The sequence below is a fragment of the Propithecus coquereli genome, unplaced genomic scaffold (assembly GCF_000956105.1).
Source record: "Propithecus coquereli isolate 6110/MARCELLA unplaced genomic scaffold, Pcoq_1.0 Scaffold571, whole genome shotgun sequence".
Classification (NCBI taxonomy): Eukaryota; Metazoa; Chordata; class Mammalia; order Primates; family Indriidae; genus Propithecus; species Propithecus coquereli.
Window position 1 is genome coordinate 151602 of NW_012151630.1, and position 15026 is coordinate 166627.

Genomic DNA, 15026 nt, shown 5'->3' on the forward strand with positions numbered 1-15026 from the left:
TACATTAGTGAATTAATACCTGCTTCATTCACCAGTGTAAATACCCTCTACTTGTAACTGTAATTGTCTGAGTCCTTAACACATTACTCAGCTAAATTTAAAGCTACAAATCAGGTGATCCCCATCCTTATTTGCTGAGTCCTGCTCTGCTAAACAACAAACCAAAACAACACGACAGCTTAGCACTAGGACTTTCTCTCCAGCAAACAACCCACTTTGATGGGGCAAACCCCACACTTCATCAAATAGTTCCCCAAAGGGCATTTTGTAGTGGTTTCAAAGCTAAGTCCAACAAAACGTCTGTATGATCATTTCATTTCCAAATTTTCCTAGATCATATTTTTAAGAGAAAAAATGTTTTTTTCCTTTTTATTAATCTGGATGGAAGAAAAGCATACATTTCATTTATTGTCCGGATTACAGATTCTTATTAAACAAACCAGAGCTCATTATAAAATCAATATCAACTTAACCACCATGCCCTCAGGAGGAACAGCAAAAAGGTCACTCCAAGAAATTCAAACAATTTTCCTGCTGGAAGGGCGTGATTTTAATTACAGATACTATTAATTAGAGCTGTCACTGGGAAGACTTTTTTTCTGTTAATTATCACAAACTGGGTTCTAAGTATGCATTTTCAACCTGCATTTTTAAAATTAATCATTTCTGCATGCAAGTCCAACCTTTCCCTTCTATCAATATTTTATATTTGAATTTCAAAGTGTATCAAAGGATGCCGCGCTTTCTAAAAACCCAGGCCTGTATGATCTTTCCTCGCTACGCACGGAACAGAACTGGTGTGATAATTTATTTATGTCCTGACACAGGCCTGGCCCCGAAGACCTGGCGTCCTACACTGAGGGTCCTGCGCAATAGAATTTCCGGATAAATTCTTACTAGTTTATGTGACATTTTTTCAGACTGCTTCTTCAAAAGTGATTTTTCTTTTGCTTTGAAGCACAGGAACGCACAGTGCCTGAAATGCCATCTTCAACACATCTGAGCTGCCATTTCTTCATAAGAGAGCGACGCCTGGCCCGGCAGGTGACCCCTTCCAGAAAACTGGAGATTTCCTCCCTTCACTGACAAAACTAAGAATTTTTAAGTGGGAGGAAAAGCTATCCCTTGGCCTCTTTCAAGCATGGAGATTTTACAAATTCTTCCCAACTCCTCATGTGGGCAGGGGCAGGGCTGTCCCCAGAGCAAGAAGAGCCAGCTCAGGGGAGCTCACGGGGCACCCTGCCAGGCACTGCTGGACAGTTGGAGGGTATTTTCTGGAAAGAGCTTGGGAAGCTGCCCATTTGACTGATGACAGAATATTTACTTTATATATGTCTGTAAAATATGATTAATTATTTATAAGACATATTACCCATCATAATCATGTGACTAGGAAAAAACAAAGGATCTAGGATTTCCCAATTGGGGAAAATCTTATAAATACACATTGATTAAACTTTTAAAGTAGTTTTTAAGTAAATTATTTTACTTTCACAAATGGGAATATATACTTGGAATTACGTGATATTTTATTTTAAAAGAAATCAAATGCTCTGACTTGCACATTTTCTGGGTTTGCACTGCTGTTAAAACTGAAGGCATATTTTTATTATAGGACATTATTACACATGACATGTATGCTGCAGAACTTCCAAAAATTCTGTGAATGTTTTATTCCCAATTCAGTCTGAACTTGCCTCCTTCACATTCTCATTGGTTTCTGATTCATTTCCAGGTGTGCCTGTGGCATTTCCGTGGCACCAGCACACAGCAGCCACTGCTGTCCTGGAGCTGAGGGGGGTTTCTCCCTCCCCCCGGCCCTCACCCATCCATCAGCATTAGATTTCACTTTATCCAAATAATCGCAGAGGCCGGCACCGGATCAGGTCAAAGGATCTTTTCATATAAGACCCTGAGGAAGTCGATGATTTCAGAGACATCATCAAACATCTGCACACCAATCTATCTTGCAACTTCAGCATTTTTCATTAACAGTGGCCAAAGTAAGAAAGGTTACAGATAATACATAATTCGTGTATTGTGCTTTTTCCACATTCCTAATTAGCAACCTGCTTTCGTAGCTAACGTGAGACTATCCAAGAACAGCAAAAAATTAATCCAGAACTGTAAAACTGTGATTGCAAAGGTATCTACATGAATGCTAATGAGAAGTTTCAAACTGTCATCGTTAAAGAACCCAAAGTCTGCATAAATGAACAACTGCTGGGAACGGGGGAGGGGCCGGAGAGGAGGGAAATGATCCGCCTGTTCAACTGATAAATCCCACCATCACTGGGAAACGTGTCTCTTTACCTGGTAGGCGGCGGTGGCATCGGTGCCCGGGTGGCCCCCCAATCCCGACAGCTTCTCCTTCAGCTTGTGGTGAGAGGCGTGTCGCAGGCAGTAGGTGAGGCCGGAGGCCAGGAGGACGCCCACGATGCAGGCCACGGACACCAAGGTGAGCACCACGAACTTGGTCGAGTCCTCCCGTTCCGCCTGGTGAGGCAGAAGCTTGACCTCGCTCCTCTGCGGAACAAGGGGAGGGGCGCGTTAGTTCTCGGCAACCCAGACCTCCAAAAACCCGTCCTCCTCAACCGCGGCTGACATTGGAAGCCCGACAGACAGGATGGGTGCTGGCACCAAAGCAGCACCAGGAGGGCTACACAGAACAGCACCCCCCCAAGGAGGAGCAGAAGCTATTTCAAAATAGCACACCACAGATTGCAGCGTTTCAGGAGGAAAGTTAGAGGCATCACTTGCCTTCTCTCAGTGGTGACTGTTTTTTTCAAATTTATGTGCAGTATCTGACAGCCTGCTTGCTGCCTTAAGTAGAACCAGGTGTCCATCCCTTCTCTTAAACAGGTACAGCAAGTTACCCAGAGTGCGCACAACCGGCGTGGGGCGGAGGGCGCGGGTGGAGGCTGGCGGCAGGTGGCTGCCGAGGGCCGCGTCTGCGCAGCGCGGCGCGGGGCACAGGGACACCCCGACACTCGGCGGGCCTGGCCGCCTGCAGAGGCGCTGACCGGCAGAGCCCCCAGCTCCGCGCGCTCTCCGCGCCACGGTCGCCAGGCGCAGACCCCGACGCCGTGCACCCGAGTGTTTTTCCCAGAAAGGAACGACAAACAGCAAGGCGCTGGGCACAGGGCGGCCCAGCAGCTTCACTTCTCAGCGGCGATGAAAGCAAGGATCCCCGACTCCCTTAGACTGTCCTTGTTTCCTGGGAGTGGGGAGGGGTCACGACGCTAAAAATTTGAGACAATCCTTTCGGTGCCTGTCACTCTCCACGGGCACGGAGGTGCGCGCGCTCTCCCCTCATTAGCTTCATTAGAAGGCACATTAGCGACAATTAAGCCGCGGCGGGAGAACGCGCGGGCCGGGCGGACCCGTGCGCTCCTGCGCGTCCTGCTCGCGGCGAGCCCAGAACAATTAGCAAAGTCCTTCCACCACCTGATTTCGCGTGGTAACAAAGCGGATTTCTCCCCATGAATGCCGGCCGGCCTGTTCATTATCTCTTTTCTATTAGTGATTTTCTGCTCCGCATTCAGCCTCCCCAGTCCTCATTTCCTCCTGCCTCCGAGTGCACACAGGGCCTCTGCGTCGCCGGGCCCATTTTTATCTTGTAATCATAGCGGCCACCAAAGCAATTATCGCCGGTCTTGACTGGAAAAGCTGGTCATTAATTAGCCTCCTTTTGCCTTCGGTGCAGCGGATTAGCCGGCGCTGGGGCTGAGTTAATGGAAACGCGGGTTAAATGAGAAAAGACGCCCGGATTTTCCCGCCCGGATGCGCTGCTCGGAGGGCTCCGCTGGAGAGCGGCGGGAGGTGCACGAGCGGAGGGAGGGAGTCGGCGAGAGGGGAGGAGACGGCGGGGAGGGGCTGGGAGGGGCGGGCGACGAGGAGGGGGAGGGGGCGAGCGCAGGGCCCGAGGCCCGCGGGCCGGGTGCGCAGAGGTGCCCTCCGCGCGCGGGGAGACCCCCGTCCGCCCCTCCAGCCCCCCCCCGCCTCTCCTTGCGGGGCCCGCAGTCTCTCCCCGAAAGAAGCCACTCCAGGGAACGCCCGAACCACCCCCGGCAGCCCGGCCCCTCCGCACCCTCTGCCCGCCCCGCGCGGGGCGCGAGCCAAAACCACATAAATAAAACGGCGGGACCCAGCGCGGCGCCGCGCGACCGGGCCGGGCGGGAGGGGAGCGCGGTCTCCCCGGCCGGGTTCTCCTGGGCCCCGCGCGCGGTCGGTCGTTCGCGCCGGTCGAGCGGCGCCGGGTACAGGTACCCAGAGCCTCGGAGCCCTGCTGGGCCTGTGCGCGCGTGCGGGGGCCGGGAGAAGCCGGCCAGACCCGGGCTAGGGACGCCCCCCGAGAGCGCCAGCATGGGGGCCCACCCGCACCCGGGACAGAGGCCCGAATGACACCTAGGTTGGAGGGCGTGTCCGAGCGAACGGCTCTGCGGCCCCTCTCGCCGGGTCCCCCTAACCGAGGGGAGCCCCCGTCGCCGCCCGTGCCTCCTGCAGGACCCGCCTCGCCTGGGCCGGTGGAGCAAGGACAACAACAAAGGAAGCGGCGCGACGCCCGGAGGGGGCGCTGGGCTGTCTCCCCCCACTACCGCGTCCACGCAGAGCCATCCCGCAGTCACCGAGCGCATCTCTGCCCCGCCCCGGCGCAGTCGACGAGCCCCGGCGTCCCCAGGCGTCGGGAGAACCCCGCGCGCCCACGTGGCTGACTACGCCTGGGAGCCGGACTTCCCGAACCTTCCTGCTCCGCGACGCGAGGCGAACGCGCGCGGTGGCCGGCCTGGCTCCGAGCGGACCTGCAGTGCCACAGTGCGCAGCGGACGCATCAGGGCGCGTCCGACCGACGGTCCCACGCGCACCTGCGGTGCCTAGACCCACCTGGGCTGCGGGCTCGGGGTGGCGTCGGTACGCGGGGTCCAGCCTCACAGGGCGACCGCCGGCTCCCCGAGTACAAACAATTGGGCACAAACGCTGCCTGTTGTCACTCGGGCCAGGAGAGGCAGCGAACGCGCAGGGGCCGCACGACGGAGGCAGGCGGCGGGTGCCACACGTTTACGTGGCCAGGCCTGCGTGGCACCGGAGAGACCACGCCCGGGCGGTCACCCGGGACAGCGCCGAAGCTCCTCCCAGAGAGGCAGGGTGGCCTGAGCGAGGCCGCCGACGTCGGCTCGGTCCTTTTTCACGGGAAACCGCCGGTCGCCGTGACCTTCGACGGGAAGAGGAGCAGGGCCTGCCCCACTGCCCCTCGCTCGGCGCGCTCGGATTTACTCACAGGTCAAAGAAAAATGTCAAGGAGAGTGGCTGCCCAAAGAGCCTCGGCCCGCCTCCTGGGCCCCAGAGGAGAAAGGAAGGAGGGGAGGACAGAAGAGGGGACCGGTCCCCTGAGTCCTGCTCTTTCCCCGGCCCCCCGCTGCCTGGGCCCGAGCTGCCCCTGCGGCGCAGCGGCGACGGTGGTCTCCAAGCAGGAGGACACCCCCCAGCTGCCCCGGCCCACGGCAACGAGACCCTTCCTGCAGCCGGAGGGAGAGCGTAGGTGAGGCTGGGGACGGGCACCAGGTGGTGGTGGGCGCGAACGCAGAGGCCCGGCTTGGGGGGGGTCCCCACGGGGCTGGGGGAACGACCCGGCGTGGGACGGGGACCAGCTGGCGTCAGCGGAGCCTGACTTTGCGGTCGCTGGATCTTAGGGCCTGGCGGGAAACCGAATGGCCAGGGGCCCCCCAGATGAAACCGAAAAAGTGACTCTCCAGAGCTCCCCCCCCGCAAATGTCCTACCCAGCGCTGGGCAGGAGGGTCGATGAAGAGGGAAAACCGTTGGCGGCAAGTCTGGTCTAAAGAATCTCGGAAAAAACGAATATTTACAGAAATTCTAATTGTTTTTAAAAAATGAGAGTGAACGCCCCTTCTTGGCATAGTGATTGAATTTGAATAACTTTACAATTGCTTTAATTCCTTTCTTTTTGTGGAGTTAAAAAAAAAAATCTTAAAACCCCTGCTAACCACGAGCTCTAAGAGGAAGAAATGAGCCTGCTATGGGCTTACAAGTGAGTTTAAGGCACAGCCCGACCCGGTGCGGTTCTGTGGGCCTCAGCGCTCCCCGCGCTCGGCTCCCAGGGGCGAGCGGCTCAGGTGGGCGGCCGGGCGCTTGGGGGGCTGCCCAAAGACGACGCAGACTAATTGGAGGCATCTTATCAGTCTTGACTTGAAATTGAAAGAAAATGATGTTTAAATATTTATGACTTTGACATTTACAGTCAGACGTCTTTTAAAAAGCAGAACACCTCCTTCTGTAGAGGGGCAGCTCGGTTTACCCAAAGTTTGGAACGGGAGAAGGAGCCAGGAGGACCGTGGGGAGCAGCTGTCGGCGGGGGCCCCGGCGCAGGCTGCAGGGTGTGCGCGCAGCCCCCACGGAGAGGCGCAGAGCACCTCGGCACCAAGCTCTGGGAGGCAGGAACAGCATGACTTTTTAAAATAATCAGGAATAATTAAGTCAATTTTATATCAGGTTAGAGCTATCTTGAGAGTAAGTCCAAGTACAATATTGCATATTTCTCCCTCCCAGCCATCTGTACCTGCCACTCCTCAAATTTAGAATAGACGGTATTGCAAAAGCTGTGATTCGAAATAAATGTATGACCACAGAGACAATGTGTGGGACTGGCCTAGAAGTCAGGATATGCAGACATTGTCCTGACCGATTTAAGTTATTCTGATCTGTGCTTATGCGTGGCGGGGCACGGGGCTTGCATCCCAGGCTCTGCTGAGCCATTTGTGGTGATAAGCCTTCAGAACTTTTTTTAGCTATCCATGTGGTGCGCTTAAAAGAAGAGAAAAGAAAAAAGAACATTCTATACCCAAACTCAACGGTGAGAACTGATACAGCCATACAAATACAAAACTTTATGGCAAATATTTATTGACAGGTAGCAAAATTTAGTATTTTTCCAAGGTTGTGTGATGTAACCAGTTAACAAGAGCAGCTGACTCTCTAAGTCATTGATGTGCAAATTTCAAATATGCCTGTGGACATAAGCTTTCAGTTTCATTAATATTAAACTTCTAATATTGTTGATGTTTTCATTTGTATCATTTCTAAGGAATTTGATTTGCAACCCAGCCTCATCCCGGGTTTGTCTGAGTTTATGTGACCATAATTATAAAGACTTTTTCCCTGTAAAACTTAGAAATCAGTTTAGAGACCATTTATGAATTGCTATAACAAGTTTGTCTTTGGCTTGCTAGATGAATGCTCTTAGAATTATGTGGAAATTTCATTCTAAATTTACTGAAACATATTTACTGAATTATAGTAACTGTCATTTTAAAGCTAATCAAATTTTTTACGTTTTCAGGCCATGGCAAGTGACCAAACTTAAAAATGTGGGGGAGGGGTATCTTAAAATATTTTAGAAGTATTTTTTAAAGCTGTTAACTGAACTATTTTTAATTTGGAATTTGCCACAGAATTCTAATAAATGAGAGAAGTCAGGCGGAAATAATCATGTATTAATTCTCTGCATTACAAAATCTTTTCAGAAGCTATTATCAGAGCAAGAGGCATTGCGGTCTGAATTCAGGGTGGGAGAAGTCCTTTGTGCAGCTGAAAGCTATTGTTCCTCTGTGCAGATGAAATTGTACTTGCAAATCTGCCATTCAAGTAGCCAAAAAAAAAAAAAAAGCCTATATGGGCAAAAGAAAAGAATCTCCAAGAAATAATTATTCTTAAATATAAACTTTAATGAAAATAAGTTGGGTACACTGTTTTAAAATAGGCTATTTCTTGACTTTTTCAGGAATACGCATAAAAGTGAACACACGAAAGGTAATAAATGCTATTTGCCATCCTTAAACACGCCTAAATCATCAGTTTTAAAGCAATCTCTGTTTTAAGACATCAGGGAAGATTTACGGTAGCGATGCCGGGGGCACCCTCGTGCGAACTAGTTTCCAGCGGGGCTCGCCAACCCGCGAGTTACCCGGGAAGAGGCCAGCTGAGACCAGGCCGCGGCGGATCTCGCCCTCCGCCCAGGAACCTTTCCCAGGCGCCGCCAGGTTCACGGCCAGCATTTGTCTCACCAGAACTCGGGCTCGGCGAGGAACTTGGCGCACCCGGCTCCTGGCCTGTTTTTGGCACGCACGCTCGGTCCCCGAGGCCCGAGGAGACGCCACGCGCACGCGGGCCTCCACGACCACGACCTTGCTAGGATCCCGCCTCGGTCCCCAAAGGGAGCCCCCCTCCCTGCCTCGCAGGGACCAAACCCGCTTCAGGGCTGGGGGGTCGGCTTCGCCTCCTCCGCCCGGGCTGGGAAGCGCCATCCCAAAGGCTTGCCCAGGTCGCCTGTCGCGACCCCGCCGCGGCACGACTCGGAGCGCAGGGCCGGTCCGTCCCCTCCCCCACTCCGGGCCTGGGCTTTCTCACCTCGGCCCCCCCGTCCCTGCCCCCACGAATTCGCAAGATCCCCACAGAGGTCGGAAAGATCAGACCCGGGCGCTGGACACAAAGGGCCGAGGCTTCCCGGGAGCTGCGGGTTTTCAGAGCCCTGAGAGGTCGGGCGCCGCCCGGGCCCCTTCCCGGCGGGGACAATGCTGCGGCGTGGCCTCCCCAGCCACGAAGCGCGGGAGGGATTAACGTCCCCAACAACGCGCGCGTCCCCCAGGAATCCCGGGGGCCGCCCGGCGCGGCCTGGGACCGCGTCTTCTCGGGAGCCGGCCGTGTGCGGGCGGGCGGCGGGCTTCCCTCCGGGGAGGCCTCCCATCTCCCTCCTCGCTCGCGTCCTGAAGTCTGGGACCGGCGACGCAGGGCCCGCTGGCTTGGCGGAGACCACTCGACACGCCGCGCCCTTGGCTTCAGGCGGGGAGGCTCCCCGGTGCCCTTCGGGGACCCGCGGCGCGGGAAGTGGGCCCACGCCCGGACCGAGAGGACTTGGATCTGCGAGTAGGACCCAGGGAAGAAGGACGCGGGGGAAGGGGCTTGGGGCGAGACCCGGGCTGTGGAGCCACTCCCGGGTTGCGTCCCCGCGCCGGGGCCGCCCGGGCGTCAGGGACCGGCGCGGGTCTGCGCGCCGCGCTCCAGGTGTGTGCACGGGGGCGCAGGGCACTGGCGACGTGACAGCGACCCCCACGTCCCCAGCCGTCCAGCCAGGGGCGGCGCGAGCTCCGCGCCCTGAGGACGAAAAAGGGCGGGAGACTCTGGCCCCATAAACCAATTCCTCCGAGATTTTAACCCCAGTCTTGGGACCCGCCCACTGCCCCAGAGAGGCTTCTGTGAACGAAGCGGCCGGTGTTCGGAGGCCACAGCTGCTAACGAAGGCAGGAAATGCGTCCCGGCCGCGCGGCTTCCACTCAGAAGTTTCTCTCCCCGCCGAGCACGCGCAGGTTGCGTCGGAGCGAGGGGAGGCGGCCGCTCCGCGGCGTTTCTCCGCCCAGCTGGGGGCTCCGAGGACCCTTCACTCTCACCCCCGGGCCACCTGCCTGTCCGACGCCTCCCCCTGCAGACGCGCCCGCTGCCCTCCGACTCGCCGCCCCGGGGTGCCCCCGAGGGCAAGGAGGCGCGCTCCCGTACCGTGAAGAGGAGGGCGAAGAGCGCCCCAAAATGGGCTAGGAGGAAAATGCCCCCACACTGGCTCCTCTCCATCCTGGCTGCTCAGCTCTTCCTCGCTCTTTTCCCACCCCTCCCCGTCCCCGCGCCTGCACCGCCCCCCACCCTTCCTGCCGGTCGGAACTGCCAGCAGACGCGAGCGAGGCGACAGGCGAGGGAGCGCGCTGGGAGAAGTCGGGGGGCGACGGCTCCAGCCTCCGCGGGGCGCTGGGTCCGGACAGCTGCCACCCCCCCCCGCCCCCCCGTGAGCTCAGGAAGAGCTGCCACCCGCCGGCTTCCCCTCACATGCTTACCCCAGACCCGCTTAGGGATGGTCCCAGACGTGGATCCCCCCGCCGGCCCAAGCCTTTGACAGGTGTCCTGCGGCGAGACAGAGTTACCCCTGGACTGAGCTCTCCGCCCATCTGAGCCCCCCATGCGCGCCCTCCTCCCTTCGAAGGCTCTGTTCCTCGCGCCGCCACCTACGCGCCTGGTGAAGCCCCCAGTGGGCCCCTCCTGCCCCCTCCCGCAGCCGCCCCAGTTCCCCTCTTCTTCCAGGACCCGCGCGACCGCCCCCCCAGTGCCCGCAACCCTGGTTACCTGCAGCGCGGACGGCGCCCAGCGGCCCGAGCGGGAGGTGGTGGGGGCGTGCGCCGGGCTGAACGGCCTCGGGGCGCAGCAGCCGCGGGCATCGGCGGCGCCATCATCGCAGCCAGCTGATTCCCCGCGCTGGAGCCACAGACAAGCGGGGCCATCCTGCTCTGACCACAAACTTCTCCGGCGGCCGGCGGAGACAAAGGTGCCGCGCGTCGCGGCTCCAGAGGCTGCGGCCGCGCGGCGGCACCGGCTCGGAGCCCGCGGGCGCCGGAGCCCGGAGCGGCCACTCGGCCGGGCTCGGCGTCCTCCGCCCCGGCGCGGTCCCCGGTCTAGGCGCGCTGGGCCGGGGCGCGGCGCAGGCGGGCGCGGGGACGGGCTCGGGACGGTCCCCGCAGGGCCGCCGGCCGCGCGCGCAGCTCCAACCAGCGCGGCCGCCGCGCCCCGCCTTATATCCGGCCCGGCGCGCACCCGGCCGGCGGCGGCGCGGCTCGCGGCCCAGCCACCGGTTGCTATAGCGATGCCCCCCCCACATGTTGCTGACAGCAATTGGCTAAGGGGCCGCGGCTCTCCGCACACCCTCTCCCGCCCGAGACTATGAATGGACATCGGCTTTGTCAGTCACCGGTAACGACGAAGCCGGGGCCTGCGCCTTTCTTTCTTTGGGCGCTTCTCCCTTTCATCGCTGGGCGCACTTCACACTGGGCAAGTTCAGGGTAGCGCGCAGGAGGACCGGCCTCGGCGAGAAAAGTCAACCCGCAGGGCTCTGCTGTGACCTTTGCTCGTGAGAGGGATGGGTGGCTGCGTGGCAACTCTTTGCAAGAGAAAATTTCACAGCAAATCATTCTTCCGAGTTAGTTTTTCCAATCTTGCCGTGGGCCTTTTTGCTCCCTTTCCAAATTGAGGCAGGCCAATGACGCGGGGCAAAGCCCTCCCCCACCACTTTACATGAATCCTCACTGGTTTTTAGGTCTCAGATGCCCACAAAAAGTGCCTTGCCAGACGCGGGAGCTAGCGAGGCTTTGCCACCATGTAGCCTGGCGAGCTGCGGGCCGCCAGCCCAAAACACCCAGCCGAGACGGCGGTGAAAACCAGGGACCCTGAGCTGCGTCCTTGCCCTTCGCCTCCCGGGTCAACAGCCTGGCCTGGACCATCGCCCCGAGGGCCAGCGGAGGGAAGCGGGGTCACAGAACCACGCTCCCAGTCGCTCGAGCCTCCCCAAGTTCCCTGACCCCCGCGCAGGTCCGGGAGGTGGTCAGGCCCGCGGCGCGAGAGCCCAGCTGGGGTCTCAGGAGCCACCAGGCTGGCTGGGCCGCAGACCGGGCGGCCCCGAGCCTCCCGCGGCCCCTTCGCCGCCCCTTCGCGTTCCTCCGCGCCCCTTCGTCCCCAAGCCCTGGGCCTGGGTCGCAGCCACAGGTTGGGGCACCCCGGCTGCGCGGCGCCCCCGCGGAGCGGCCGAGAGCCGGAGAGCTGAAATCCAACATCTGTGTGTACAATGCGCTCTCCGAGGCCCACAGCTGCAGGAACAAGAAGAAAGAAAGAGGGGGAGCAGATCTTGTCACCCGCAGATGACAGTCTGCTGAGGGCTCTTTAGTGTCTCCTTTTCTGGAAACCCCGGCGCCCCCCTCCCCGTCCTCCCTCTCCCACCGCCTCCCCATTGTTCCCAGCGCTCGGGACAGCTGGAGACGGCAGCCGCGCCCCCCACGCTCCCTCCCGCCGGCTCCCGGCCCCTTCGGGCAAGCTCCTACCCCTCCCCCCCCCCACCCTTCCACTCCCTACTCGCCCCCCTCCCCTTCCCGGCGCCCCCGACCCGCCAGGCGCTGAGGGCCTCGCAGTCGCGCTGCTCTCCCAGAACCGCTGCGGGGCTCGCAGGAAGGTCGCCCACAGACGCGAGCCCATCACCCACCAAGTGCACACCGCTGCCTGAAAGTGTCCCAAGGACTCCGTTTCCTCCGACCTCAGGATTAGGCTGAGTTCCACTTTTATTTCTGTATTCACAGGGGCTGGGAGTGAGCGCTTCACAAAGCCCCAGCCAAGCAGGCGGCGGCACTCGGTGTGGCCTGCGTGGGCGGCAGGAGCCCGCGTGCGCCGGGCGGAGGCTCTCCCGGCGCGAGGGAAAAATGAGTCTCCATGAACCCAAAGGGGAGACGCTGCGGCCGCTCTGGGGTCGTTGGCGCATCAGCACCCCACACCCACCCAGTAGGTGGGAGGAGTAAGTCACCTTGGCCCTCTTGGGGCCCCGCGCCCAGGCCAAGGCCTGCAGAGCCCCCTGCAGACCGTCCGCCCATGGGGTGGACCCCCTAGAGCCGGCGGCCAGGTCAGGGACAAGGCCCCCAACGCCCGCGCCCCCGTCCCCCAGGGCCCACGCCCTGCGCTCATCGCCCCAGGCCGCCCTAGGAGAGACCTCCTCCCGCAAAGACCTGCCACCTCCTTAGGGCTGAGGCCATCGCCGCGACAGCCTCCAGGGCGACCCCTGGCTCCGCCCTGGGCAGAGAAAGAGGAGGGATGGAAGGGGGCGCGCGGGGCCGGGAGCCCTGGGAGCCCCAGCGGGAAGAGGGGGAAGACGGTGGAGAGCGGGGACAGGCAGGGGAGGGAGGCCGGGAGTAGGGGACCTGCTGCCCTCAGCCTTGCTGGTAACCGGCCTCTCCATAGCAACGGCCTGCGCGCGCGTCTGCGTGTGGGGGGAGGGGTGTTCCTGAGGCTCCCCTGCGGCGGACGGGAGGGGGAAATGGGGGGATTGCAGAACCTTGGGGCGGGCGACAGAGGAGTCCCCTCCAGGACTGGAGGCCTGGCCTGCGAGGTGCTGGGGAACACCCTGGGGTCTGGAAACGCCGCTCTGGGCACTGGGCTGGGGGTGGGAAGGGCGCCGAGGTCCGGGGCTCGGCCGCAGGGGCACCAGGCCGCCGGTCCCCGCTGTCCAAGTCCTCCTGGTGCATCGCAGGGCCCTGGCACATCGGGGGAGGGGTGGGCACGGGAGTGGTGCAGGTCTGCCCCGGACCCGGCGCGCTGTGCCTCGGAGGGCGCGGCGGGGAGCACAGCGGCCGGGTGGCCGCGCCTTCCTCCTGGCCCCGCCAGGCCCGAGCGCCCCGCGCACCCGTGGTCCCGGCGGGAGCGCGTGGGGGCGCGGGGCGGGGGCGGTCCGTCCCTGCCAGAAGGGAACTGGCGCTAGCTCCCGACCTGCCGCGACACGCGGGTAGACCCCGGAGGCCGCGAGGGGCTGAACCTGTCCAGAGGACGCCACCTCGCGCCCCTTCCCGCGGGCCGGCTCCTTGCACGCCTGCCTCGCGGTTCTTGCCCTCGGTCGCCTGGAGCCCCAGCCAGGTGCGGGGACTGCACCCGGGCGGCCACCCCGCGTCTCACACGGGGCGAGGAGGACCCCGGCCGTGCCGTCTAGGGCTGCGGTCCCCCATCCCTGGCCACGGACCCGTCCTGGTCTACAGGTTGGGACCGGGCTGCAGAGCTCCGCTATGTCCCGCCGCCCAGCCCACGTCCGTGGAAGAACCGTCCTCCGTGAAACTTAGGGAAGCGGCGCACAGCAGGAGGTGAGCGGTGGGCGAGGGAGCGAGGTCCCATCTGCACCTGCAGCCTCTCCGCAGCTCCCCATCGCTCCATCACCGCCTGAGCTCCGCTTCCACCCCCACCCCAAAGTCCACGGAAAACCGGGCGTCCATGAAACCCGTACCTGGCGCCAAAAAGGTTGGGGACCACTGGTCTGGGGGCCTGGGCGACCAGAGGGCTGGCGACCCCAGCGAACCGGAGCAGGACCATGGTGCGCTGCTCAAGGCCAGAGAGCAGTTGTGCTTTCTTTACGAACGTGATAAATAAGGAAATAAAATTATTTTACTTAGTTTTCCACTTGCCCCAAAGAGTTTCACTTAAACATTGCAGCGTCACGTTCCTGACTTAATCTGGATTTAACGACCTGCCCGTCTCCTTCCGGGCTTTGAGGAAAGATGGGTGGGAGGTTGCGCAGTTTAAGTTAGATTTTAGTCACTTTTTAAATAGTTTGAGGGCCTTAAATGCTTCACGCAGGTATTCCTAAGTAGAAAAGCGCACTTCCCCACCAACAACTTGGTGCACCCCACAGTATGTGGCGGGAGCCCCCCACTCGCCCCCGGCTGCCCCTCCCCCAGGAGGTGCCCGGCACTCTCACGGCGGAGGTTGGGGGTCCTCTTGGGGTTTGTTAAAATAACGCATTTGTATTTGAGGGTCTGATCCTTTTAGTCTACTCTTTCAGAGACTGATAAATTAATCCGTCAGATTTTCACCAGAAGAGGAAAAATGTATCTTTTAATTCTTGAAAATACTTTAGAAAAGTGTATTGACAACAGTGTAAGACTCCATTCAGCTAATTTGAAGAGTGAGTGGTGTTAGGATGTATGTGTGTGTGAGTGTGAGAGAGTGTGTGTGTATACGAGCGTGTGTATATGAGTGTGTGTGAGTGTGTGTATACGTGTGTGTATATGAGCGTGTGTGTATACGAGCGTGTGTATATGTGTGTGTGTGTGTGTGTCAAGAGCTTAGACTTCATTTAATAATTAATTTCAGCTTACATGATTTCAGTAGCATTTTCAGAGAAAACTTAAACATGACACAGAATATTTTTGAGAATTTGATTGAAATCATTTAGATATGACAAATGAGTATATTATTCATAGAGAAGTTGGGATTGTTTGGCTGGTGAATACAAAATATAGCATATGTAAAATTTTCCAAGACCCACCAAATATCTAAACAATATAAATAGTTTAAAATGATTTGTTGATCCTGCTAATACTTCTTTTAAAGTGCATTTCACATTTGTTATGTGTAAAACCTAATGTTCTGTGATAAGAATCTCATTTTCAATTTA

At 58.8% G+C, this 15026-nt stretch overlaps 1 protein-coding gene across 1 annotated transcript in view; it reads right to left on the bottom strand.

Annotated features, from left to right (window-relative positions):
* The window catches only part of PTPRN2 (protein tyrosine phosphatase, receptor type, N polypeptide 2), a 500467-nt gene that overhangs the window by 104040 nt on the left and 381401 nt on the right, over nt 1-15026 (bottom strand). Inside the window, exon 12 of the mRNA XM_012658102.1 lies at nt 2314-2526. Within this exon, the coding sequence (XP_012513556.1) occupies nt 2314-2526 (213 nt within the window). The remainder of the gene's footprint in view (nt 1-2313; nt 2527-15026) is intronic.